Source organism: Oreochromis niloticus, linkage group LG19, assembly GCF_001858045.2.
Source record: "Oreochromis niloticus isolate F11D_XX linkage group LG19, O_niloticus_UMD_NMBU, whole genome shotgun sequence".
Taxonomy (NCBI): Eukaryota; Metazoa; Chordata; class Actinopteri; order Cichliformes; family Cichlidae; genus Oreochromis; species Oreochromis niloticus.
Window position 1 is genome coordinate 764,179 of NC_031983.2, and position 26,532 is coordinate 790,710.

General features: G+C 41.0%; 1 protein-coding gene across 1 annotated transcript in view; it reads right to left on the bottom strand.

The window, feature by feature from the left end:
* Positions 1-1,993: 1,993 nt before the first annotated feature.
* Positions 1,994-26,532, bottom strand: part of dicer1 (dicer 1, ribonuclease type III) — a 32,208-nt gene continuing 7,669 nt past the window's right edge. Inside the window, 19 exon segments of the mRNA XM_019348595.2 lie at positions 1,994-8,141; positions 12,325-12,400; positions 12,602-12,764; positions 13,805-14,073; positions 14,166-14,424; positions 15,752-16,387; positions 18,730-18,882; positions 19,360-20,119; positions 20,575-20,750; positions 21,370-21,475; positions 21,958-22,140; positions 22,252-22,405; positions 22,495-22,708; positions 22,818-22,997; positions 24,968-25,107; positions 25,189-25,264; positions 25,397-25,529; positions 26,012-26,166; positions 26,287-26,529. Coding sequence (XP_019204140.1) covers positions 7,976-8,141; positions 12,325-12,400; positions 12,602-12,764; positions 13,805-14,073; positions 14,166-14,424; positions 15,752-16,387; positions 18,730-18,882; positions 19,360-20,119; positions 20,575-20,750; positions 21,370-21,475; positions 21,958-22,140; positions 22,252-22,405; positions 22,495-22,708; positions 22,818-22,997; positions 24,968-25,107; positions 25,189-25,264; positions 25,397-25,529; positions 26,012-26,166; positions 26,287-26,529 — 4,242 coding nt within the window. The 3' untranslated portion in view covers positions 1,994-7,975.

Here is a 26,532-nt window from a genome sequence, read left to right on the forward strand (position 1 = left end):
CCACAAGGGCCGATGACACCACCACGGTTGGAAAACCAGGGCCATCACAGGTGTCTCCTCGCATCCCACCCACCACCTCCTACAGACTCACAAACAGCTACTTCCCCTGGGCCATTTAGACTGTAAACAACCACCATCCCACACCCCTCCACCCACCAATCTGAGCCATGGTCTGAGTATCCCTCAGGCCACTCACATGCAGACTGCATACTCAGACCAAGGCCTTTGAAATACATTTAAGCACTTTGCAACTTGTCCTTTCAATGTGTGCCTTTCTCTTGTTTTATATACTTGTTATTTATTCCAGTTGTTGTACCATTTGTATTTCCTGCACAGTTGGTGAGTAGCACCCACAATTTCATTGTACATGTACAATAACAATACAATAGGGCTATTCTATTCTAAATGACATTTAGAATCATGTAAATATGGAAAAATAAATATTTCTACAGGCTTTTTCCTAGATTGTAGCCTGAACTGTGCTTCACGGGTTTACAAGCATTTTTCTCTGAGCTGCTCCTTTTCCTGTTCAACTCATCAAAACACATGTACTTTATTTACTTTGAGAGTTGAAGTACAGCAAACAGGCTTCACTATAGTCCCCTCCCCCACCTGTTAGCATTTAAGATTTTATAAATGAAAGCAGAATGCCATTTCCAGATAGGAATGAACACCCCAACATGGGACGAACAAAGAAAATGACAGATTGAAGTTTGAAGTTTAACTGACATATTGGTCTGACTGAAAAATTAGCTGCCTCTAAGCCGGTTTAGTCCAGTGAAATGTGACCCTGATGGTGAACCTGCTTTGAGTGTTCCTTTTTGGTTCCCAGAGGCTGAATTAACTGCTGTGGTATGCTGTCAGCAGGCACCTGAGATGGAGCCAGTATAGTGGGTGCCGTTGATGAGTTTCAGACCCGAGTGGCTGTACGTCCATACAGAGCAGAATTCAGAAGCTTAGACCCATCCAAGCTCCAATCAGTGGACAGACTTAAAAGTGATAAAGGGCCTACACATTTAGAAGACCTTAAAAAAACCAACTTAAATACATCCACAGTTGTTTCATTTCTGTACATCATCTTAAATGAACGTTAATGTTAAATCAAGATCATCGAAGGCACATGAGATATGAAGACTGTATTGTAACACTCAAATCCTACAATACCTTCTGGAATTATCATCATAGGTTCATTTCAAACAGAATATGATTACCGAGACATTTAACCCCCTAGTTCTCAAACTGTGTGTTATAACAAAGATGTTCAGCAAGTACGTCTGAGCAGTTAGAAGTATTGGCATAATGAACTCTAGTTTCAGAACTTTTATCAGAATAAAAAGATGGCATATACAGCATACCTCACATCTGGGGGAAAACTAACTCTGAGTAACTGAATGAGGCTGTGAGATCAATAGTCATGACAATTTGCATATTAATGATCAAGAAATTGACCTCGCAGCCCATTATTCATTCAGTGGTTTCAGTCAGTGTGCAATGTACCGTTTATAAGGTTGGGGAAACCTGGAGTCAGCTGAGACCAATGATTGTAGACTGAAGAAGTCACTTGGATGAGTGACAAAATGATAGGTCCAGATGAACAGAATCAACTTTGTAGAATATTATATTGCTTTGCAAGTGGGCTGTGGGAGAGCAGCAAGGCTAACTGCTGCAACATTTGGAGAAGTTTGTGAAAGGACTGCCTCACCATTATGCTTCATGAAGAAAGCGGAAAGGCTCTCTACACAGTTATAAATTCATTACAGACAAAAAGAAAATAGGGATTTGACCAATATATTCAACTGCTAATGTCGAACTATTCAAATCCACAGTCTACTTTGGCTACAGTAGCCGTCCCTACCATCAACAGAACATTTGGTGGTGATAGTGTAACTGGTTGCTAATTAATTGTAGCTTGAAACATCAACATACTCAACCAAGATGCTGTGTAGGGTCCACTTGATGGAAAAAAAGAGCTCCACAGAAAAAACAGAATGAGCCATACCATTATTTTTATTGTAGATATAACGGGCTACAATTATAAAAACATGGGGGGAATTAAAGGTATTTGTGATCCATAAGGTGCAGACCGCAAACCACTGCAGCACGGTATTACAGTATGATTGAGTTCTATTCCAAAGTCCCTTAAATATATTTGCTGCAGGTTGTGATGGCCCATAATTCCTCATACTGATAACAGTTCACTCGATCTGTGTAGCTCCATTCTGCTGGTGTTCTGCCGCATGGTGAACAGGATGTTCCATGCTGGCTTCATGAGACCAATTTCTTGCTGCCATGAGTTCTCTCTTTACCCCACTTTTCACTGTTTAACATTTAACAAAGCAATGTTGGTTTTCTTACACTCCATATTTGATCCTTGAAGGAAAAACCCACTTTAAAAAAAAACACCAATAATGCTGGATACGGTGACATTTGCTTTACAAATTTACAGTCAGTCAATCAGACAAATGCAGATAGCCGACCTGACATCGAGATCTAGTGCCTGCCCAACATAAAAACATTTGAAACTCTGATGTCACGGTGGATGTAAAAAAAAAAAAAAAAAAAAAAAGAATTTTCTGACACTCATTCACAGAAAACTTAAACACTTTGGAAACTTGATTGTAATTAAGCATTTTAGAAAACCTTAACCATTTCCCAAGATTGTCATACTATTCACCACAGTACCCACTGATATCTGCTGTAAGGTCCTAAAATACAAATACAAACATGAGCACACCGTAGTGAGTCCAAGTCCACCTTCAACACCATAAACATTAAAGGACTTCTACTGCTGTCACTTTATTCAGCTGATTTTTTTTTTTTTTTTTTGGGGGGGGGGGGGGAGCGTAAATTCATTGGTCTGCCCCTTTGAAAACTCGGCTCAGCTGAATGATTCCACCAAAGTGCATACCACTCTGATGTTCTGGGATGTTCATGTAGGACTACTGAACATAGTACTATGGACACTATTGGATTGGAGTTTTCACAAATCATCAGCATGAACTTTCCATTCCCATGTCTAATAAACTACAGAGTGAGTTCTGCTAGGTCTCCCACCCCACACTAAAAATATAACAGTACACATTATCTTCCCTATTTGTTAAACTGCACACACCTCGCCGAGACTTAAAAATCATTGACACTGTAATCAGGTGTCAGATCCATTAGTCTAAGCTCGCAAATTAAATTCAAAATAAAGTAGTATTGAGACAATGTATTGTTTTAGGAGCACTACAGTTCAGGAACGCTTGATGTAATTGAGAAATGACATAATCACAGTTTGTCAAATCCACAGTACACAATGGTACTGCATACATTAGCACACATAGCCAATATCAGTTAATATATCAGTACTGAAAGTTTGCCATTTTGGTTAGGCTCTACTCTACCTTGAAAAGGACCATTTGTTGTTTCTGCAGACTTTATGTAGTCAGATCAATGAAAGGGAAAATTACAGAGTGAGCTGTGGACACAAGGCTGCATACGGGGCTAGATACTTTGACCTACTGGAGGAGACCCAGTTCAGCGTCTCCATAGTAACTGTTGAAGTTTGCACAAAGGACCAAGAAGTGCAGTGTTTGCTTGTTTACAGCAGCTGCAGAAAGAAGACTGCTGCTGATGCTGAAGGTGTTCTGATAAATCCCAACTTGAAGACCAAACAGTGTTACTACAGTAATCTATCTAGTTTGACTTCAAAGTGTTGCTTTTTTCGTGATTGGTGTCAAAACATTCTAATTACATCCACAGCGAAGTTGAGCAATAGTTTTACAGGCAAAGAATTCACAGAAGATCACAGACAATCAAATGTAAACAGTTTATGGTCCAATTCGTACGAATGACAGACCACTTTCAGCCTACACTTGAAGAGCAGACGTACTCATGTGAGCTGCATCTCATGAGCATGAGTAGATTTTTCCTTTAGGTTCTCAAAAGGCTGGAAGTTTGATTACACGTGCCAGCCTCATTTCTCCTCCTGTAGTGGGCTAGTTTGCATTTTGTGACAAAGCAGAATTCAATTCAAAGTGTCAGTTGGACTTCACAATTCATTTCCAAACACATTTAAGGCAGGATATCTGACACATGACATCCAGACATTTTAGCCCCAATTACAGAGATTCTTCTTACAGTGTATTTGTCAGGTGAGAGCCTGCAGGCACGTTTTTATCTTTCCTCTCCAATCATCTCATTCTCTCATTTTAAACATAGATTTGTGTAACACCAGCAACTGAGACAGCAGCAAAGCCTGAACCACAAGTTAGTCCTTAACATGGCATCATATATACACACACTGCTTTTTCCTCCATTGTTCAGTCCCTTTCACACTTTGACATGAGGTAAAGTATGGCGCCCAAGTGCAATGCTCAATTGTGCTACATGTACAAAAAGAAAAAAAAAACCCAAAAACAAAAACAAAAAACTTTGCCAGTAGAAGAATACATTGTCCACTCAAAATAATCCAGGGCTACCTTTATTTCAGCACTCCCACACACTTCTTCGTCTCCATCTGAAACGGCTGTTCAAGACAGATGCCACACGTGGCTGACGAGATTATTCGTGATCCTCGTTTTCTGTCGGTCACACAAAATACAGTGGGTGTGGCACCGTGAGCGATTCACATTTTTTCTTTTTTAAATAATCCCTCTTCCGTCCCTCCCAGAGTCTCACTGATGATTAGTGTGTTCAGCTCTGTGTGTTTACTACAGACTGAGGAGTGGCAGGGTGAAACTGACAGCCCACAGTGTCTCTAATGGGGGAATGAGAAATCACAGCCTGGTTTTCATAGTTCCACTCTGCCTGCTTGAGAAATAATAACAGATTGCACTCTGACGGTGATAAGCTGTAAAAAGGTGGACTGAAGTGTTGCAAAGTTTCACATTCTGCAGGACCAAAGGAAGTGAACGGAAATCTGGGAAAAAGAAACCAGGACCAGTTGGTGCAACAAACGGGTCAGCAGAAATTTGGGATTTGTGCCCTTCTTCCGACAGATTCAAAACTACTGTACTGCAGCAGCTATCAGTCTGAACTTAGTTTGGGTGTTTCTAACACAGAATACTTCTGCCCTCTATTGCTGATCGAAACCCTTTCAGGTAACCAATCAGAGGGAAGGCCCTGTTCTGAGCTCTCAGGTTTATGTTTTTTCTAGCAACACTTAGCACAGGTCAGAGTTAGAAAATGTCTGCAGTGGGTCTTCAATCAGCCAAGGACACTGGAGCCAATCAGTGACATGATTTATTTAGGAATAATCTTCAGTTTAATTAGGGAGTTTAGATCAAAAGCAAGAACATATACATTCATGTGGATTTGTGTATTCAGTGTGTCGCTGAACATCCTGTGTACAACGCTACTCGGGAGGCTACTCCACTGACTGGTAACCTGCCAGTAAAACAAAACAAAAGAAAACTCCAGGCCAAAAATCCAATCCTGCAGCTAACTGCTTTCACCAGGCATTTTTCTTTTCAGTGTTCCCCAAGTCACTTTCCACAGGCCCACTCAAAACAATGACCCATCTTGGCCAAGTATCATAGCTAACACTGTCCATAGCCCATACATGGCAAGTTATCTGGATTTGACCTAGAGACGACTACAGGTAATGACCGAGCCGTCCGAGCAGGGGCAAACGCGGGTTTGGAAAGTGTACCCGTGCAGGATCTGGCATGTGGTTGTTGAAAATGGTGTTGAGGCAGGCACATATTTACATACAGAGTGGATGACTGAGAGCCAATCATGAGTGGTACTCTGCACCACAACACCCACGAGATGCATTCTAATGACAGGAGTGAAGTGGGCTGTCCACTCAGAACGCCGAATATCCATGTTAACGTCAGATACGAGCAGGGCCTGCGATCCAGTCCGTGCACATGCTGGTTTCCTCCCACAGAAGGCACTAAGATCCGAGTCACATCTTTGATTCAAGACAAGCGACGCAAATCATTATGATGGAATTGGAGATTGGCTTATTGTATACTGAAGATCTGATGTAGACGGCGCTGTCAGAGTGCACTGAACTGAACTGCAGTCTCGTGCAGAAATGAACACTGAGAGGACGGTCCTTTGAGGTAGAAGACCTGTGTGGAGGATTTTGTGACCGATTAGATTTCAGATCGCTATACTAACAGTTCAGGTGTCACACAGGTAAAAGTCTCCAACCCTTATTTATGAAGACAGAATTGAAGAGTTAAGTCAAGTATTTTCACCGCCTATGCTTTGGAGCAAATTTAAGAGTGCAATCCGATTACCTCTACAAGCATGTATCCTCGTGTGATCAATCAATCGTCTGTTTTACCCCTGAATTGAAAAAGACACTCTAAATTGTTTGAAATGAATAGATGATGAAACTAATTTATGTGCAGAGAAAACAATTCCTATCCCCGCCCTCTAAAAATCATCAAGTGCCTCAAGTATGAGAGGGAAGAAGAGTCGACCACACAGCTCTCCTTTACAGCTCTATAGCAAACAAACAGGACCACCAAACTAAACAGTTTATATAAAAAAAAAAAATAAAAAAAAAAGGGAAAAAAGGGAAAAAAGGAGGTCAAATAAAGAGGTATTATAGTTACAGTGCAAAAAGATGAGAAGTTCAAGCTTAATACAAAAAAAAATAGCACCAAACAAAAAAGAAAAACAAAGACAAGAAAATGCATGCAATTAACTGAGGTATTCAAGTGAAAAGGGCTTATTTATGAGGGGGAGGAGGAGACATTTAGCAAGAAGCAAAAACCACAGACAAGGCTGGTATCCTTACCCTCAGGAACTGACTTCATTCTCATAGTGTCACATCTACTATAGCTTTGGTAGGTAAGGGATGTGAGGAACACTGTTGAAATGAATTGGTCTTGTTCACAAAGACTGTCTGAAAAGATTCCGTGTCACACACGAGTATCCAATTCATAGAAAATTCTGCAGCATATTGAACGGGTGATATGTCTCTCTTTTTTCCTCGTATCAAAACTGGATGATTTGCTGTGGAAAGACATCTATTGCGCAAGACTGACCAAGTCGACTCCATCACCTCTTGGCATTGCTAAAACCAAATCGCCGAGATAATGCCTTAAACATCTCATCTGGCTCTCACACTACATATAGCCGTAGACTTGAAACATTTATAGAAGCCATCCAGTTGTCTCGGTTTATACATAAGCTACAAGAACATGCAACCTCAAGTGCGGTTAGAAACTAGTTTAAATTACAGTAACTGGGAATGTTGTAATTCCTATCCGTTTTGCAGGATGACGGTGAGCCTTAGCATCTAAGGCCAATAATATCATTGATGCATTTCATATATATTTATATACTTTGCTACGTATATGATTTTGGTGTCAATCTGACCACACCATTCTCAAAATAACAGATCCTAATGGAATAAGTGCAAAACTGATCAAGAATACATTTCAAGACAGATTAGACAGAAATTCCACCAGGTGTTTGCTCCAGTGGTATCTGTTAGCCACGTCTGCCGTTAGCGTTTTACAAACCGCTTTAAAACTGACTGGCACTAGTGCACAGGCTGAGGAGTTTAGCGTTTTCTTTTCTTCCTACATACACCTCTGATTGAACTATGTACAATCTAATACTACACAATAAGCGTAAGCCTCATCTCACTGACACAAGGTTAAAAACAGATGACGACAAAAAGAACAGTGGGGAATTGACACTGTGACCTGACCTTTTCTTTTTATAAACACTTTGCTAAACGTTAATAAAGCACTCATGATTACACAAAGCAGAGAGGAAAAGTAAAGATTGTGTTTGCGCAAAAAAAAGAAGAAAAAAAGGAGAAAGGTAGAATATCTCATGTGAAATCGGCTGTGATATCAGTCTTCTTCAGTTGTTGTGTCTGCACACAGTGTTCCCTGGGTGCCGTTGTTGTGCCATCACAGGCTAAAGATACAGGGCTAGTATCACGCTGTGTTCGGAAGCCGACGTTGCTCTGTCGGCTTCGGTAACTTAGGTGCTAATGCTGACAGCTCAGTAAGAGAGCTCAATTGTTTTGAACCTGAGGTTGATTGGCTTTGAGGCTGCGCAGAGCTCGTCGCGCCGCCGCCGACTTGGCAATCCGGTAGCTGCGGCCAACACCTTTAAACTTGCCCTTTCCAACGACCTCCACTGTCACGCGGACTTTCCCATCATATGTCCTTTCTGCAGGGCTGCAAAGACAGGAGCGGAAACAGGGCACAACTGTTATTCTGAGAAATATACCAGCATTCTTTCAGTATTCAAGTTGAATATTGCAAGCCCAATAAGAAATTAAAGCTCCAAGCAGCGTTAAAAGGGCCCTCGCACCCCAGCGCATCGAGCCACATCCAACACCTACACCCAGCATTTCCGATCTGATGTCACTTCAATGGAATTCATGCGTAGAACCACAAGCTAAAATTTCATCTCGTTCAATGATGATTATAGTCGTCCCACTAGGTGGCACTCTAACCATTACTGACAAATCACATATCAAATATTTTTGAGCTTGACTCTCGACTCATGCCTGCGACGTTTGGGAGAGATTGGACAGTGTGTTTTTAAGTGACAGCAGATTACTGCTTTTTGGCGAGTGATTGAAACTCTACGTGCCGCCATGACCACTCCGTTTCCCTGAGCATAAAAAACTTCGCAATTTAACATTACAAAGGTCTTTAGATTCCATAAACTTGAGATCATGTCGTTCTGATGAAATCCATTGGAGGAGTTCGTCAAAGTATGAGGCCTGATAAGAGGTGAAAATGTCGCCAAAATTACACTTTAATTTTAAAATGGCTGACTTCCTGTTGGATTTGGAATATTGTTTCAAGAGACTTTTTTGTACATCTTGATAACTTACATAAGCTTACCAGGTTTCAGACTCATAGATGAAACACAGAGCAGGGGCTGATGTTTTGAAATTTTGTAGGGGGCGCTATGGAGCGATTTTGCAATTTTACATGAAAAATGATCACAAGAAAGAAAGCCTTCATCACATTGGAGGTGTGGGCCAAATTTCAAGAGTTTTCAAGATTTCCAAGCCCCTCAAAAGCCACTTCCTCTTTCATGGTGAACCGCCTTGCCACCAGGGTGCGCCATTCAGTTTAAACCAAGGTTATTATCGTTAACTAAAACTAACGAAATAACGAAAACTAGAAGTGAAAAAACATTTTCGTTAACGGAAATAAAAATAAAAACGAAAAAAGGAAAACTAACTAAAACTGTAATGAGTGTTCACAAAACTAACTAAAATTAACTGAATTTATAGCAAAAATATGTTTAGTTTTCGTTGATGTGTGCGTGTCATACAATAGTCAAGGGTGAAAATGAAGTTTAGTTTCCAGGTTTTTTTCTTGCTGTCTCATATTATGCCAGCAGGTGGCAAGTACGTTAGTCGAGTCGTCTGTGTTGGTGCTCCGTCCACGCGCAGAATCATGTCAGGAAAAGTCTGGAAAAAGCGCCAGCTACCAATTTGGGATTACTTTGAATATGACTGTGTTTTGGATAAAGCAAGTGTCTTGTAGTGGAAAGAGACAAATTATGAGGGACATTTCTAAAGGGAAAAAATGCCACAAACCTTAAAGTGCACTTGAAAAGCTCACACAAGAAGGCTAACCTAGCTTACCTTGAGAAGGTAAGGGAGCACACTCAACCCTCATCCCCAGAAACAGAAGCTAACACCAGGCAAGGCAGCGTGATGCATCCCGAGACAACTGGACTGGGATATCTACATAACTGTGTGAGTCAATTGCCTTCAAAAGGTTTATCAATTCACTTGAACCAAAATTACGCACACCCGGTGCTGCAAAAGTTAATAGTCTCATTGCGGCCAAGATATACATTTTATAGTTGCCTGGTATCAACGGTTGTTCATCTGCCCTAATTTATTTATTTATTTATTTAAAGAACCCATAGGTGGGAATGTGAGTTGTCTGTCTCTGCGTGTTAACCCTGTGACAGACAGGCGACCTGTCCAGGGTGCAGGGTATGGTAGCTGGAATAGCAACATACCCAAGGATAAGCAGAAGAGCATGACTGATATGATGAAACTGGGATTTTGTTACACTTAATTATTGCAAACACAACTAAAACTATAACTGAAACTAATCAAAACTAAACTGAAACTAAGGATTTTCAAAAAAATAAATACTAAACTAGCAAACAATTGGTAAAAACTAATTAAAACTAATATAAAATTGAAAATCTGAAGTCAAAACTAAATAAAAATAAAAACTAATGAAAATTGGAAAACTATTAAAACCCTGGTTTAAACTCACAATTTTCTCACTGAAGCATCATGAGGGACTGATGTTAATATTCACCGCTTTTGAGGTGGCCCTGCTGAACCCGTGAAAATCAATATATCAAAATATAAGACGTGACATTTCCTGTTCCCACTAGGTGGCGCTCTGCGTATTCCTGACAATGGGCATATCGATCTTTTCAGGGCAGGTGTGTCATCATGCCTGTAAAGTCTGGTACTGATCAGACTGGATTTCATTGAGTTATACTAATTTGTTTCTTCATGGCGAGACATCAAAGTTCGTCATGCTGCCGGGGTACCACCCTTTCGCGAAAAGTCATAGTTTTCATTGTAACCCAAGACCAACTCCTTAAGGCTTTCCTGGAGAAATTTGAGGCTGCAGATGTCACCCATCACAATACTGTACCCCAAAGTGTAAAACATGACATTTCCTGTTCCCACTAGGTGGCGCTGTCCCTGATGTCAAATATGGCAGTTGAAATATGTTCAGGGGTGGAGCCTTATCATGTGCTCTTTGGTCCAGATGGGACAATGTATGACAGAATGAGAGGCAATAAGATTTTCATGGCGAGTCATCGAAATTCGCCATGGCGCCACGGCCTCACCGTATTGTGAAAACTCAAAAGCTCTGCAATTTAACATGGCCCAGGTGTGTAGTTGACACTGACCAAATATGAAGCTTATACAACCAAATCCCAAGGAGTTCGAAAAAGTTCGAGGCATGGAAATGGCAAAATTAGAGCCAAAATGTCACCTTCACGTCCAAATGGCGGACTTCCTGTTGTGTTTAGGACATGGCCATAACAGACTTTTTTGTGCGTCTCCTAACGTTAGATATGTGTACCGACATTCATACATGTAGGTCACACCAACACCAGGGGCTCGCGTTTTTCATTTTTCTAGGTGGCGCTACTGAGCCAATATTGCCTGGCCATGTCTGAGGACATTAAAATACGTAAATTTTCACCAGACCTGACGCGTGTGCAAAATTTCATGAGTTTTTGAGCATGTTTAGGCCCTCAAAAGGCCAATTCATTTGCCAAAATAATAATAACAATAATAATAATAATAATAATAATGATAATAATAATAATAATAATAATAATAATAATAATGAACGGAGCAGATACAATAGGGCCTTCGCACTTTTAGTGCTCGGGCCCTAATAATAATAATAATGATAATAATAATGATAATAATAATAACAACAATAACAACAATAACAATAATAATGATTCAAAAAGATAGGAAAAAGGTGATCATATAGAGGTTTAACCCTTTAAAAAATGAACTGCCAGAAGTCTTTAATTTTTTGATAACTGAGTGTTCGTTGAAGCTTTAGACAAAATATATTAAATATATATCAAATTTGAATCTGCATATATGAGTTTTAATTTGTATCACATTTGTTACATAAGCTATATTTTTGCAATTTAGTCACTCACATTTGTCATGCAATTTATATCATTTTTAAAGGTAAAGAAAAGTCACGCTGATGATGTAGAAGTCTCACAAACTCACAAAAACTCATGTTTCAAATATGATATGCTTGGCTTTAAAGGGTTAAAAATATATGAGGCAATCTAAAACAGGAAATACATGCAAGAACAGACATCTTTCCAGAGATGGAGTTTTGCATGAGCAAGATGTCAGAGACCAGTGTTAGTCCAGTATGATCAGTCTACCTTTTATATTTTGGTCATTATGCTAATTACACACCGTCCAAAAGTTTAATACTACTAAATTCAGCTGCCCTGAGTTAATAGCATCCACAAAATCCTTTCTTATGTTTATTAAATAGTTGATCCACAATTAAAGAAAGTATAATTATTTTGTTATCTATAAATTTGTACTTGTACTGCGTAGTAAAGCTGTTATTTACATATATTCCTGAACAGAAAAACTACTTTTAGTGGTGGAATATTTTTGCTTGATTAACGTGTGATGATTTTTAAACATCCTTTTGAAAGACACAAAATAATTGTGTTTCCTTGTTTTTAAATCACAGATGGCCTAACACATTTGTTAAGCACTGCACCTTTGCCCCTGTATGTACAGTCAGCGTAACGAAGCAGCAACTGTGTGTCAGAGCTGTGTTCTTCATGTCCTACCTGAACTTTGCAGTTTCTGGTTCCATCTCGAGCAGCTCTCTCACAGGAGAGCGTGGCACATTGGCAGAGAATTTCTCTGTAATTGGTGAGGGGATGAAGATTGGTGAGGTAGAAAGAGATGGTATCATGACGATTCAATTGACACAACCACAGATGTGGCAAATTATCATCAATGTTTGCAGTCATTCAAGCTCTCTGCATGCACTGCCCATCAATCACGGAGGATAAACAAGAAACACAGAAATAAATAGAGAAACATGCTTTCACTCTTTCTCACCTATAAGTGGCCTCATCATTGGATAATACACTTGCCACACAGTCTCCAATGACATCCTGCTGTCCATGTAAATTGCTCCAGCTAGCGACTCAAAGATATCTCCCATGGCCTTAGGGACTTCAATGTCCTCCTCCTTCTCTTCGTCTTCTTCGGAGCGCCGCAGCTGGGGACAAAAAACAACAAAGCTGTCTGTGACACACTGACAGCTGTAACACCCCCAACCAGTTACAGCTGCCCCTCCCTGAGCCCCTTTCTGTCATAGGTTCCTTCCTGTTAAAAGGGAGTTTTTCCTTCCCAATATCTATCTGTACTCTGTGTTACCATCAGTGCAACCTGTCTATAACCCGATCCTAGTTAAGAGTCCAGTACTGTTCCAAGTCTGAAGCTTCTTATATAGTACTTTTCTACTCTGAGCACTCAAAGAGCTTTACACAACTTTTCTCATTCACCCATTTGCACAAACACTTTTTTCTATGCTCTGTAACATTCACATGCAACAACATTGCATTTATGTCCGATGGATGCACCGGACAGGTTAGCATCTTGCCCAAGCAGACTGGAGCAGATGGGGATCGAGCTATAAAGCCTTCCAATTAAGTAGGTGACCTGCTCTACCACCTGAGCTACAGCCACCGCATGTTAACTCTAGGTTAGTATATGCTATCAGCCTAATCTTCTTCTGTTTAATGGGGACATTGTGAGTGACTTTCCTGTAAAGTTGTCTGTGATTTGCGTTGCCAACTCACATTAAGTCATTTCGCCACTGCTTTTACAGCTTTTTCAGTCTGATCTGACCCCCTAGGTTCTTTTATTGTTCAGCTTAGGGTGCTCAGCAGAAACATTTAGAAAGGATTAGGCCAATGGCTATGGTAGGAAAGAGTGTGCGAGTTATTGCTTAATTTCTCTCTCTCTTTTTTTATTTTTATAAATGCGTTCTTGTTTATATGCCTGCTGTCCCCTAGGGCATAAAAGTACTTAAGCACAATGAAAGGAGATTTAGGTGCCAAACTAGCCTTTTGCAGACGAATGAAACCCAAACGTTGGAATATGAAAACAGTTTCATAAAAGCTGACAGCCTTGTTATTCGTGGCGAGCTGTTCTCCAACGCTCTATTATTTCAGAGGGCGAAGCTACAACAACAAATATTAGGCGTGTTCCCGCAGAACCGATAATAGCCGCATTCTTCAGAGAAACAGGACTCACCTCAGAGTCCATGCCTTGCATTTCATTCTTCTCCAGCTGAAACTGCACAAAGTCATCGATGACGTGGAAAAGCTCTGGCGAGATGGCCTTGAAGTACTTGTGATAATCGTATTTAACAGCCAGAGAGGCAAAGATGGTGTTGTTGACGAGCGCTGAGCGCAGGTCAGTCAGTACTCCAGGAGAGTGCTGCCGTGGGTCTTCGTAAAGGTGCTTTGTTATGAGGTAGTCTAGAATTGCATCGCCAAGAAACTCCAGCCGCTGGTAACAATCTGAGAAAAAGTGAAAGAAGCACAGATTTGTCAACTAGAGACACACAAGTAAGAATATAGGACAAAGTCAGTAAAGCATAAGGTAGACTGACCTGTAATGGTGTTATAATGGTAGGAAGCGTGAGTGAAGGCTTGCAGGAGATAAGCCTTGTTCTTAAAAGTGTAGTTGATCTTTTTTTCAAAGTTCTCAAAGCCAGATATGAGGTGGTTGAGAGTTCGTTCTGCATCTGGATGGTCCAGCATGCAGCGGGGTGGGATCTTGAGCCAGCCGTAACACAGGTCTGCAACTTGAGTATGAGTGTGAACCTGTGCCACTGCTCCAGTCAGCGTCCCTCTCTCCAATGGTAAAACCTGTTAGCATTTTAAAAAAGAAATTAATTAGTGCTGTCAGCGTTAATCTCGTTAAAATTATGTTAACGCCATAACCGCATTAACACGGCAAATCTCCGTTAGCGAGTTACCGCGGATCACCCTGTGAGTGGGGCTGCACTGCATCAACACCTTAGCGCGGTTAATGCGTTATGCATCACAAAAATTAACATCAGTCGTTGCAATATTCTCCTGAACAATACATGTCACTCAAACTCCACAAAACCTCCATGTTAGGAGGCAGGCGGAGGAGCTTACTTAAGTTTGCAATCTCCTAATTGGCATGTTCAGTAACTGACATGTATCTGAATGATTTATAATTAATATAAAAATATTATCAAATATAATCAACTATTTATTTGAACTGAGTCAGGAAGATATAAGACCAGCAGTGTGTTTTTAGTTTCAGGTGAAGCGTGTTGTAAAGCTGAGGCCAACAGCAGAACAGTGAACAGTAATAAAACGTTTGTTCTGAAAGCTGTTAAAATGTATCAAAATCAATATTTTAATTGATGTATTAGGTTCAGGCCCAGGTTTATCAGTTTTTCTATGGCTATTAAACAACACAGTAACAAAGTATTTGCCACTTTCCACTGTCACAAAAGTGAAATTCACCCCAACTCCTTCTTTCACCCCAACCGGTCGCAGCAGATGGCCGCCCCTCCCTGAGCCTGGTTCTGCCGGAGGTTTCTTCCTGTTAAAAGGGAGTTTTTCCTTCCCACTGTCGCCAAAGTGCTTGCTCATAGGGGGTCATATGATTGTTGGGTTTTTCTCTGTATTTATTATTGTGCTATCTACTGTACAATATAAAGCGCCTTGAGGCGACTTTTGTTGTGATTTGGCGCTATATAAATAAAATTGAATTGAATTGAATTGAATTGAAATCTAAATTTGAAGAAGCCACTTTGATCTGTGGTTTTCACTTTGTACTACTCAGGTTCTCTGCAAATGCTAAACAAGTCTGAAAGAACAAACATGCAAAGGAAAAAGTGCGCTCTTCAAAAATGGGAAACTCTTTTATAGTTAGATCTCCAAAAGTTGAATCTGTTCATCTGGACGTAGCGTTTGATGGGAGAAACGTTTCGTCACTCATACAAGTGACTTCTTCAGTCTCAGCTTTTATAGTTAGATGTTACAATAAAAACCTGTCGGTGAAGCAGTAGCAGGAAATATTCCACATCATGTTTATGCTCATCAAAAGGACACATGGTTTTATTAGGATTCTCAATGTATTCATTTTCGTGCGTCTTCATTTTTTTCTCTGCATTGCGATGCATTCTGACAGAATAGTGTGGTGGTCTGAGCTCACCTTGAGGCCCAATGAACACAGGAACATTTGTGCAGCTCTCTCTCCACAGCTGGTCAGGTAGCAACCTAGCAGAGCCTCGACACAGTCAGCGATGCTCTTGTCTGCGATGCACTGCTCTGTATGCAGGTCGTAGGATATGGACTGCTTACCGAGCTCAGTGCCACAGTTCTCTTCCGATGGATTCCAAAAGCCTACCACAAAGTCATCCTCCTCGCCGGCCTTGCTGGGGTCCAGGTAGCACATTGCATCCCACGAGCTGTAGTCAAACTCCTCAGGTGAGGGCCCACTGGGCACCTGCTCTGTGGGGTAATGAGCTGCGGTTGGATGGGGGGGCTTCTTGGGGGTTTTCCAATCATACGGAGATTCCATAGCTGGTGAGGAGCCTGAAGCTGGAGTAAGATTGGGAGGGAAGCCACTCAATGAGATCTTCTTCCCAAATGCTCCAGATCCCAGCAACATGTTGTCAATGAAGCGGATGTGCTCCTTGTAATACTCAAGATCATCCTCCATGTTCACTTCATCTTTTGGCTCATCTTTCAGCATCAGCTCGCCATCTTCATCTACATCCTCGCCCTCGTCATCATCCTCATCATATTCGTGTCCAGATCTCCCGTTAGCCAAAAGCTCCTCTTTGGCCTGGATGAGAAAAAAAATGAAAGAAAGTTATGACACACCACATTGTTTGCAGGCATTCCTGTTGGAGGTTTTTCCCCTCTTAGACATTCACTGCATGACAGCAATCTTATTAGTTGGGATGGAGTCAAATTTAGACGCCACTTTAAACACAGCACACCTGAATGCATGCAGTCACATCAATGGACTGCCTTACGCAAGTTAAGCATTACAGCAGGGATGGGAAACCGTCGTTTGAGAACCCTTTTGCGGTAATCGTTAGCTGCATGTCTAATGTTTCTGCTTATCAATTCCATTTTCACTGCAATCAGCTGATTTCAGTTTCTGTGCTGGAGGAGGAAAATAGTGCGTGGATAAGGACATGACTTTTACTTTTTATTGCGATGGTAAAGTGGAAACTGCATCTAGGACAGAAACAATGGGATTATACTGCTAACACAACTTTGACTCTTTGCAAGCATCTGCACAAAAAGCCTGCTAACACCAAGCTGGCCAAGAACTCAGAGGGATCTTAAAACTGAGTGCAGTAGCTTGAGCCTGAACAGAAAACAAACTGATGGACAGTCAGGCTCCATTTCTACCTATAGTAGAATCACTGAAGTCTCTTCAGCACAAATTACTTTCTCCTGGGAATAATTACGTAATGTACTGCATTAGGTTTAAGAAAATTGTTCTGTGTCATGTATCTAATACATTATTATTTTTAAAAATAATAACTCCAACACTGATCACAACAAAGAGAAGAAACACCTCCAAACATCTGAGCACACAGCCTGCGATAAATTAGCATGAATGTAATCTCATTGATATGCTGTGGAGCCAAGAAGAATCGATAAGGAATCAAATCGATAACCAATCAACAATAACGTAATCAGAACTGCTCAATTCTTATCAATTTCCAGAGGCGAAATTATTCAAAATGCAACTTTAGTTTAAGTATGTGAGCTGTCATTCATAACCTAAGTTTAATGTGTGTTTACTGAAGTATGCATATACAGTGGCTTGCAAAAGTATTCGGCCCCCTTGAACTTTCCCACCCCACTTTGCAGTTATTTATTTGTAAAAAATGTTTGGAATCATGTATGATTTTCGTTCCACTTCTCATGTGTACACCACTTTGTATTGGTCTTTCACGTGGAATTCCAATAAAATTGATACATGTTTGTGGCTGTAATGTGACAAAATGTGGAAAAGTTCGAATACTTTTGCAAGCCACTGTATAGAATACACATTGCCAATAACAGACGATATGCCCTAAGGATTATCAAAAAACACAACTAAAATCATAATAAAAGTCTAATTGTGCATAGCAACTGTGTCTTGCTCCATATTGTGGATGTTTCTGTAAAAACACAGAAGACTGCTATCTGAACTAAATTAGAAAGTGAGCTCGTCTCTGTGTTTTACTGCCTTTTATTGTTAAGCATTAGTTTTATTGTAATTTATTTCTGTTGTACATTTTCCTGTAGTCATTTCTGGGACAGTATATCATTCAACAAAAACACAGTATTGCAGGCCTGTTTTCAGCACTCTGGGTATTTCCTGCATTCACACAGCATTAGTCCATCTCGTTTGTTACGCAACTTTTAAGAATTGTTGATGCACATAATGTGCCTAATAAAGATCATGTGGGGCACCAGGTTACTTTCAGTTCAGCATAAACTTTGATTTGTCTTTGGCCTGTTCTTTTAGCAACAGACTTTCATAGATTATTGGTACAAGCTGTAGCAAAGACTATACAGCATTGTGTAATTTCCTACCTCCATATGTGGATGATGAAAAGGGATGCCAGGGATGAAAAGTATATAGAAAGCTACCATCACACGAACCATGAACAAACTGTCAGGTGAGCATCTTCTAATTTTATGGTATGTATCATCATCACTTCAAAAATGGATCTCCTTAAAATGTTCAATGACTGGATGTATGGGCATATGGTCTGATTCACTGAAGGTTATTATCTAAAAGGAAAAGATTTCAGTCTTTTCTGTTTTAGGTCATTCCTTTTTAGCTCACATCTGACCATTAACTGTGTTTTATTTCAAGCCGTTTTCCTCAAGTGTTGTATAAAAGACTGTGTCTAAGGATTTTGGTTTTTAACCTTCATTGTGAAAAACATTATCTGAGCTGCAGGAGTTCAGATGAGAGTTCAGACCTGTTCGAGATGCAAGCACACAATGTTGCCACAAGTTGCAAAACATGGAGAAAGTCTGCCCTCCACTGCCCCGACATCAGCATTACGTGAAACACCCTTTGAAATGAACGGATGCCCCAGTGAACACGCTAATCAACTACAACACAACAAAGAGAAAAAAGGAGAGTGTAGAGTGCAGTAATCCACTGACCTCCTCTGAATTAAGTCTGTCGGTGCTGCTCTTGTCCTGGTTGACCACATATCCAGGAGGCAGCCAGTTAACTGGAGGGTCGAAGATGGACACCACCATTCTGCTAGGAAGCCCTTTCTTCTTTCCCAGACGGTACAGGTTACAGTTACTCACCTGGACATCAGGCAGAGTGTGAGTAACACAATGAAGTCATCTTGTCTTAACGGACACTGTGACATTAGCCAAGCCAGGACATATTAGTGCAAAGATGAGTTCTTAAGCAGGTTTGCAGCTGTTCCCAAATGACACTAATGGACAGACCAATTGCTAATTCATCCAAGTCATTTTGTAATTCATAGCTTTCTACAACAAGGCAAATGACACAAGGTGTGTCTGATGTGATGTGCTAATTTGCATTTGGGACTCTGTACATTTTCAAGGGCAGTACTGTACTTAGCCGGGCTGCATTGCATTATATAGTGTTACCAAGTGTTTAAGGAATCATTTACGAATTTATTTTAAAAAGGCGTGAGTGCATGTCCTTACGCAATCACACAACTGTGTACACACATGCACAGCCTGTACCTTACTACTGCCACAGCGTTACCCTGGGAAACCCTCCGTGGTTCAGAGAAATAACATGCCTCTCACCTTCTTGCTGCGCATGTAGCTGAGACGTCCTTCGTGAGCATCAGGGTAGGTACAGAACAGGTATGTAGTAATGGCATGCTTCAGGAAAGAGTCGCCGAGCATCTCCAGACGCTCCAGGTTGAAGCCGTCGCTGGCATTAGACAGGGTCAGGGCCTGCAGGATGAGACCAGGGTTGGGCCCCAAGTTCTTGGGGGAGTTTGCTGCGTGGGATCCATGCTGGGGATCAGCACAGACATCAGAAGGTGCTGTGGGAGTGTTGGGACTCGTGGCTGCTTGGCTGCAGACTGAGGTAGCTTTTTTTGTGTGGTCTGAAGTCCTCCCCGATGTACATTCATCACTAGGCTGTGGAGGACTGGAGTTGGGCTTCTTCAAGGTGTGAGGGGGCTGCACAAGAACTGAGGTAGTGCTTTGTACTGATTTGGAGCTCTGCAGCTTAGCAAAGCTGAGCTGGGAGCATTGGCAATTGTCACATTGGGGAAGGTGCTCATTTTGGTTGCCATCATCACAGCTAGCAACGAAGGCAGTGCCATTAGTTAGGTTCCTGGTGCAGGGGACTTCTTCAGAATCTAAAGCTTTGAAGTCCTCCTGCTCAGGCATGGAAGAGTGCTCACCACTGGGAAGCATTAGAGAACTGGGATCAGGGCTTATAGTCTCTTGGTGCTTACAGTGACTGGCACCTTCCTCACTGCAGGACTCAGGGCAGGATATGAAGGTTTTGCTGTCAATAGACCTTTTCCAGCCAAAGTCCAGGTTTGGATATCTGCCACATACAGAGCATCTACATGTTAGCATGCGCACACACAAGTTATTCACAAACAAGAAATCCTAAAACAGAAGATTTGGTTTTCTTAACTAAGATCAGACATTAACACTAACTCATCAAGTCCCAATGGGAAACTTTGGTCTGGCCATTCATGTGGATGTTACTTTGATATTTGCCACGCACATCAGCACTCTAACAACTTTATCACGCAATCAACTTGTTTTAGTGTGCAATAGGAAAAAATGTGCAATTTGAGGACACCAACAGTTATATAGTCCTATTCTAGTCTAACAACTCAAAAGGCTTTACAATCTAACCCACAGTGACCCATTTACTACACTTGCACTCCTATGAACAGTTTTAATTGTGTTTGTGTCTGAGTCAGCAGGAAAGAAGTCTTTTGGAAAGTGTGATGCAGAAATCTGTTATTCTATTGTGTATGTAACAGCAACCTGAAGTCAGGGGGGAGGGTCTGGACTCCCACTCCAGCCTCACTAGCTGTCTGAGCTCTGAGCTCCTCAGCAGTCAACAGGCAGTGTAGGCGGTAAAGAATGCTGGGCAGACACACTGCTTTTCTCCACAGGGAGGCTGGAATAGGGTGGATGGCACACAGTTCTGGAACCAGGATCTGATAAACACAAAGCACATGAGACTGGGATTGTCAGAATAAACAGCAACTCACAACAAGACTTTGTCTCTGACACTCACTGGTCTAACAATTCCTGAAAGCTAACAGATCACCATCAACTCTGCCACTGTCCACACACATGATCATGTCATATTAAATGCTGCATCAATGGGAACAGTATTCTATAATATAAAAGGTTATAGAAATCAGTAATAATAAAACAATAATAATAATTATCATCAGCAACATCAATCCATCCATCCTCTTTTGCAGTCGAAATTCACAGTGGGGCTGGAGCCAGAAAGACGAGCGTTTACCCCACAGCCAATTCAGAACCAGTCTCTGGACTGTGGAAGGAAGCCCGAGCACCCAGACACACCGCACACAGATACAGGGAGAACATGCCCAGTCTACACAGAAAGGCTCCAGCCTACCAGTGGACGTAAACACAGGACCACTGTAATAACCACCAGTAAAGTGATAGCTAGAAACCTTCTTTAAAAATACACAGCAATGAAATATGAGCATGTCCCATGTCCCTTTACACACAAAATTATACTTGGTTTCCTACACTGATGGATATCTCCTCACCCTACAATCTAACAGAGGCAGCGAGTACCTGTTTGTTCTGTAGACTCTCCCACTTTGCCTTCCTCTTCTCTGCACTGCTGAGCGGCAGGGCTTTGCCCTTCTGGTTTAGGTGTCGAGGGGTTAACAGGTTTAGTCTGCAACGGGACATGAGAGTTGGAAAAACTGAACATTTACATTTCTCATATATATATATATATATATATATATATATATATATATATATATATATATATATATATATATATATATATATATATATATATATATATATATATATATATATACATATATATATATAATATATACATATATACATATATATACATATATATACATATATATACATATATATATATATATATATATATACATATATATACATATATATACATATACATATATATATATATATATACATATATATACATATATATACATATACATATATATACATATATATACATATATATACATATATATACATATATATACATATATATATATATATATATATATATATATATATATATATATATATATATATATATATATATATATATATATATATATATATATATATATATGAGTATTAAACATGGATAAGAGCGCCACTGACCTAGAGGAGGTGTGGTCTACATCCAGGAGTGGCTGGTTAAGGTTAGACAAGTCCAGGTTGTACTTTGTTTTGTAGTACTCAGCGAAAGTCTCATACTCTGGCGAAGGAAACTTGCTGAGTGGCGTCAAGTCTGTGTACACATCAGCGACATAGAAGCGATGAGGCTGGTCGAAGTTGCGATACCTGGAAAGTAGCAGCGAGGCCATTATCACGTAGTTTGGCTCAGCGTATACTTCGTACAGCTGACACGTTCACACAAAGTCAATCCAGTACAGACACGTGACGTTCCACTACCTTGGAATGATGACAGCATCCTGGTAGTCCTCCAGCTTAAAGGTGAAGGGGTTCTGCTTGGTGTACTGAGTAGTAGGAATGCCAGTGCGGGCCTCAGACTTCTCAATGTCCTCCATAAACTTAAAATCCATATCTAGTGTGTTGGAGTCTCCAACTGAAGAAGCCAAATGAGAGAAGGAAAGATGGTTAACGAACATTTTAACACAGGTGGAAATGAATTTGCACACTGAACTGAGCACTCACCAACATTCAGAGGTAGAACACAGTAAGCAGAGTCAGCCATTGTGGGCATGAACTCCAGTGCAGGTTTCTCCAGGCGGAGAATATGGGAGAAAATGTACTGGTGGAGACGAGTGATGAGGTCGAGCTGGGCAGTGGTGAGCGTGAAGCCAGACTTCTGCAACTCGATGGAGATGGTCACCTCACCAGAGCGAGTGTACACCGGGAAATGGGGAATCTGGATCAAAGCACAGCTGCTCATTTTGACACGTATAACACGTCTACAGAATAAATGCTGAAGAATATTGTGAAGCACTGAGGTACTCAAATGTGCGGAAGCAACATACTCGAGGTATGGGTTTGGCAGTCAGTATGCCGAAGCACCTAGTGGTGTCCTCTGGCGGGTAGAGCTTTCTTCTACGGAAATTAAGCTCATCTGGGAGGGGAGTGGTGAGCACCATCCCAATCACATACAGGTAGTAGCTCTGCTCCGGTACTGCATAACAGTCACACAGACACTCCGGTATCTGGAGATGACAGAGAAGGGACGCAAGATTTTTTGCACAGTACTGTATGACGAGACCTCCAACCACACTGGATGAAATGCACCAAATTATGACAGAGCCTCCAGTGTGTTTTACGGATGGCTGCACACTCCTGTCCTCCTCTGTATATACTGTACATTCCATCAAAGCCATTTCCACTGATTTTCAGTCCAGTTCTTGTGTAATGTGGCATACCACAGTCTTCAGAATGGCTTCTTGACAGCCACCCTTCCACTGAGACAACCTCTGATGGGATTTCAGTGAACAACAGATGATCAGCTGATGGCACCATGCATCCCTCCCATTCCATGTCACATCATTGCTGGATTTCTTCCTTGTCTTAAGACCGTGACATTCAGATACCGTTCATCTGCTGTAGATTAGTTTTTCTAGGCCTGCTACTTCTGTTGACCTCCACTTGTCCAGTTTCCTTCCTTTTTCAAAGGACACCATGTCATATTTTGTTAAGTTTACAGCTAATAGATCTTTGGGAATCATTTAATGCTGGTTCATTGTGCCATCTTTAGTATTTTCATAGTTAAAGATAAAGCAAATTATGTGCTTTAGCAACAGACCGCTAGTAAAGCGTTTAAAGATACAATTTAAAATTGAGTCTTTGCTAATGTAAAAGTCAGTGTTAAAATGGCTGAACTTGGCTCTGAAAATGGTCAGGCACTGAGACTGGACTGACAAGAAGTAAGAAAGCAGCCAGTGTCTGAGGAAAAACTGTGAGAGACCTTAAAGAAGCCTAGAGTACTACTGCTAAACCCTACTTTAAAGGAAGCAGAATACAAAGAAATGAGGGGAGCACAGTGCTGTAGATGTCAACGCTTTTACTTAATGGTGCTAGATAGCAAGGTTACTTTTTTTTTTTTTTTTCCCCCTTCACCCAACTCAGGAGCTAAACTCAAAAATATCCTGTCATCTAAAGATCTGGAAACTGTTGTCCATGCCTTCATATCATCACGTCTTGACTACTGTAACTCTCTCTATTTAGGCGTCTGTCACTCAAGCCTGACCCGCCTGCAACTTGTTCAAAATGCAGCCACAAGGCTCCTGACGGGTAACAGAAAGAGAGAGTATTACTCCAATACTCGCATCTTTACATTGGCTGCCAATTAAATATAGAATTGATTTTAAGGTTTTATTATTTGTTTTTAAAGCTCTCCATGGCTTGGCTCCAGGTTACATTTCAGATCTCCCTAGCCTGCACCTACCCACTCGAACTCTGCGCTCCTCCAGTCAGATGGATTTATTAGTTCCACGCTCCCAGTTAAAATCTAGATGTGACAGGGCTTTCTCCATTGCCGCCCCGAGACTCTGGAACAGTCTTCCCTCTTTTATAAAATCCTCTTCCTCCTTGGAAATCTTCAAATCAATTCTGAAGACCTACCTATTTTCTAAGGCCTTCAGATCACTTTTATTCTGTTTTAGCTATTCTGGTCTTTTATCTCATTTGATGATGTTTGCATGTGTACACGTATATACGTATTTTATGTTCCGGTATGTGTACTTGTGTGTACACTTCTGTATATCTATGTGCATATTTGTAGGTACACATATTTTTACAAACATATTTGGATGTCTTACAATGTTTTCTATAATGTTTTCATCTTATCTATTTGAATTCTTTTTATTTGATTATATTATCCCTCTGTTCATCACTTTGGCTGACACTTGATGTCCTTTAAATGTGCTATATAAACAAAGATGACTTGACTTGATGAGAGTTTGGATACAGCCAGTTGACCCTCCCACCCCCCATATTACATCAGATATTTGCAGATGAATTACTTCAAAAACAGTCTGTAAACTGGTTCAGCCGTCCTCTCCCTGTATCTAATGCTTGCTCTACTAAAGTGAGACTGCAGCTTTCACTGCCTCCATTTTCCAGCACGTTAACTTTTGCTCTGGGTTATCACTGAACTCTTGTTGTAATGAGCATGACGTACGGCTTTGGGGTAGCACTGCCTTCTCTTGGTAGAACCAGGCCGGCCTGGGACACTGGTCTCCTCCTCATCGTGAAGATCAAGTTCCTCCTCGTATTTTACCGTCTCCTTTCCCACGGGCATCAGGTGATCATCCAGTTCACCTAAGAAGGAAGAGGCAAAAGATGAAGCAATAGAGACAAAAAAAACAAGATCAGTCCGCAAGATTGTTATTGTGGTTTTACCTATTTTGTGGAGTTTCTCACAGCATACTAGTGCAACCGCTTTCTCTGCCAGTCTGGCACAATTCATCACTGGACCCTGTAAAATTTCAATCACATCAATAAAGTAGGTGCAAGTCAAAATATCAATCATTCTTTAGAAATATAAGTAACAGAAGCACGTCAAAATGTTTACACTGGCAATTTTAAAAAATATAACAGCCTTCCTTACCTTGACAGGAACTCGCAGAGGGGAGTTTATAGGCAAGTAGAGTGTAGACTGGAAATATCCATCCCCCATCTCTACGGTTTTACATTTTGGTGCTAGGTGAGTGAATGGGTCGCTGGGCAGCCGAGCACAATACCTGAACACCAGGACAGAAAGACCTTTTCAAATATTTATGGCAATATTTTGATACATTAAGAGCTCTGCTGGTTCTTACTGACATCTCAAAGTGCTTTACTGTTTTTTGCCACGGGCACTTGTACCCAGGAATCATGAATGAAAGACACACACACACACCCCATCTGTTTATTACAAACTTAGTGCTGATGTGGCGGTGGTAGGACTGTGTGTGTGTCTGACACTCTCACTGCTCACAAACACTGGACTCGGAATGCTGTACTGTTTTCAGCTCTACTGACATGTAAAACGATGAATGAGAGAAAAAGAAGCAGCAGTATAATGTATATGTTGGCTCCATGCAAGCAGAAACAATGTAGGCAGCAGTTCACATGGATTTAAAGTGGCACACAGAAAGAGGCTGTTTGGAGCAACTGGCAGTCTCGATCAATAATAAAGTATTTGAGCTGGAAATAAACACATTCTGAAAATCAGAAAGCACACCTGTTAATGTGTCCGATGGCCGTGTTGATGGTGACTCGAGGACCTCCATCCTCAGACCGCAGAACATACGGTGGTAGGATGTTGTCATCATCCATCACCTGTTCCACTTCAAACTCACTCACCTCCACTGACTTGGAGCACTTATTCCTTAATATCTGTTTGAGAGAAAATGAGGTCATCTTTGTTCCTTTCCCAACAAATCCCAGGTCTAACACACTTACAATCCATTAACAGACTAAGCATCTCAGTCTTGTCAGATAAAGAGAAAACATTACTTTTTCTATGGCCTTGTAGGTACTGAGATCTTCTTCAAAGGCTTTGGTCCTCCCAGTGTCAGCCAGCATGATGTAGTTGGAGACGGGTGCCCTAGCTCTGCCTTTGGACTGGACGTAGGACCTGTACTCCGTAGGCAAGTCAAACCGCACCACCAAGTTACATTTTGGAATATCTACGCCTTCCTCAACGATGCTGGTGGCAATCAGAAGGTTAGTTTCATGAGCCCGGAATTTGCGAAGAACCTG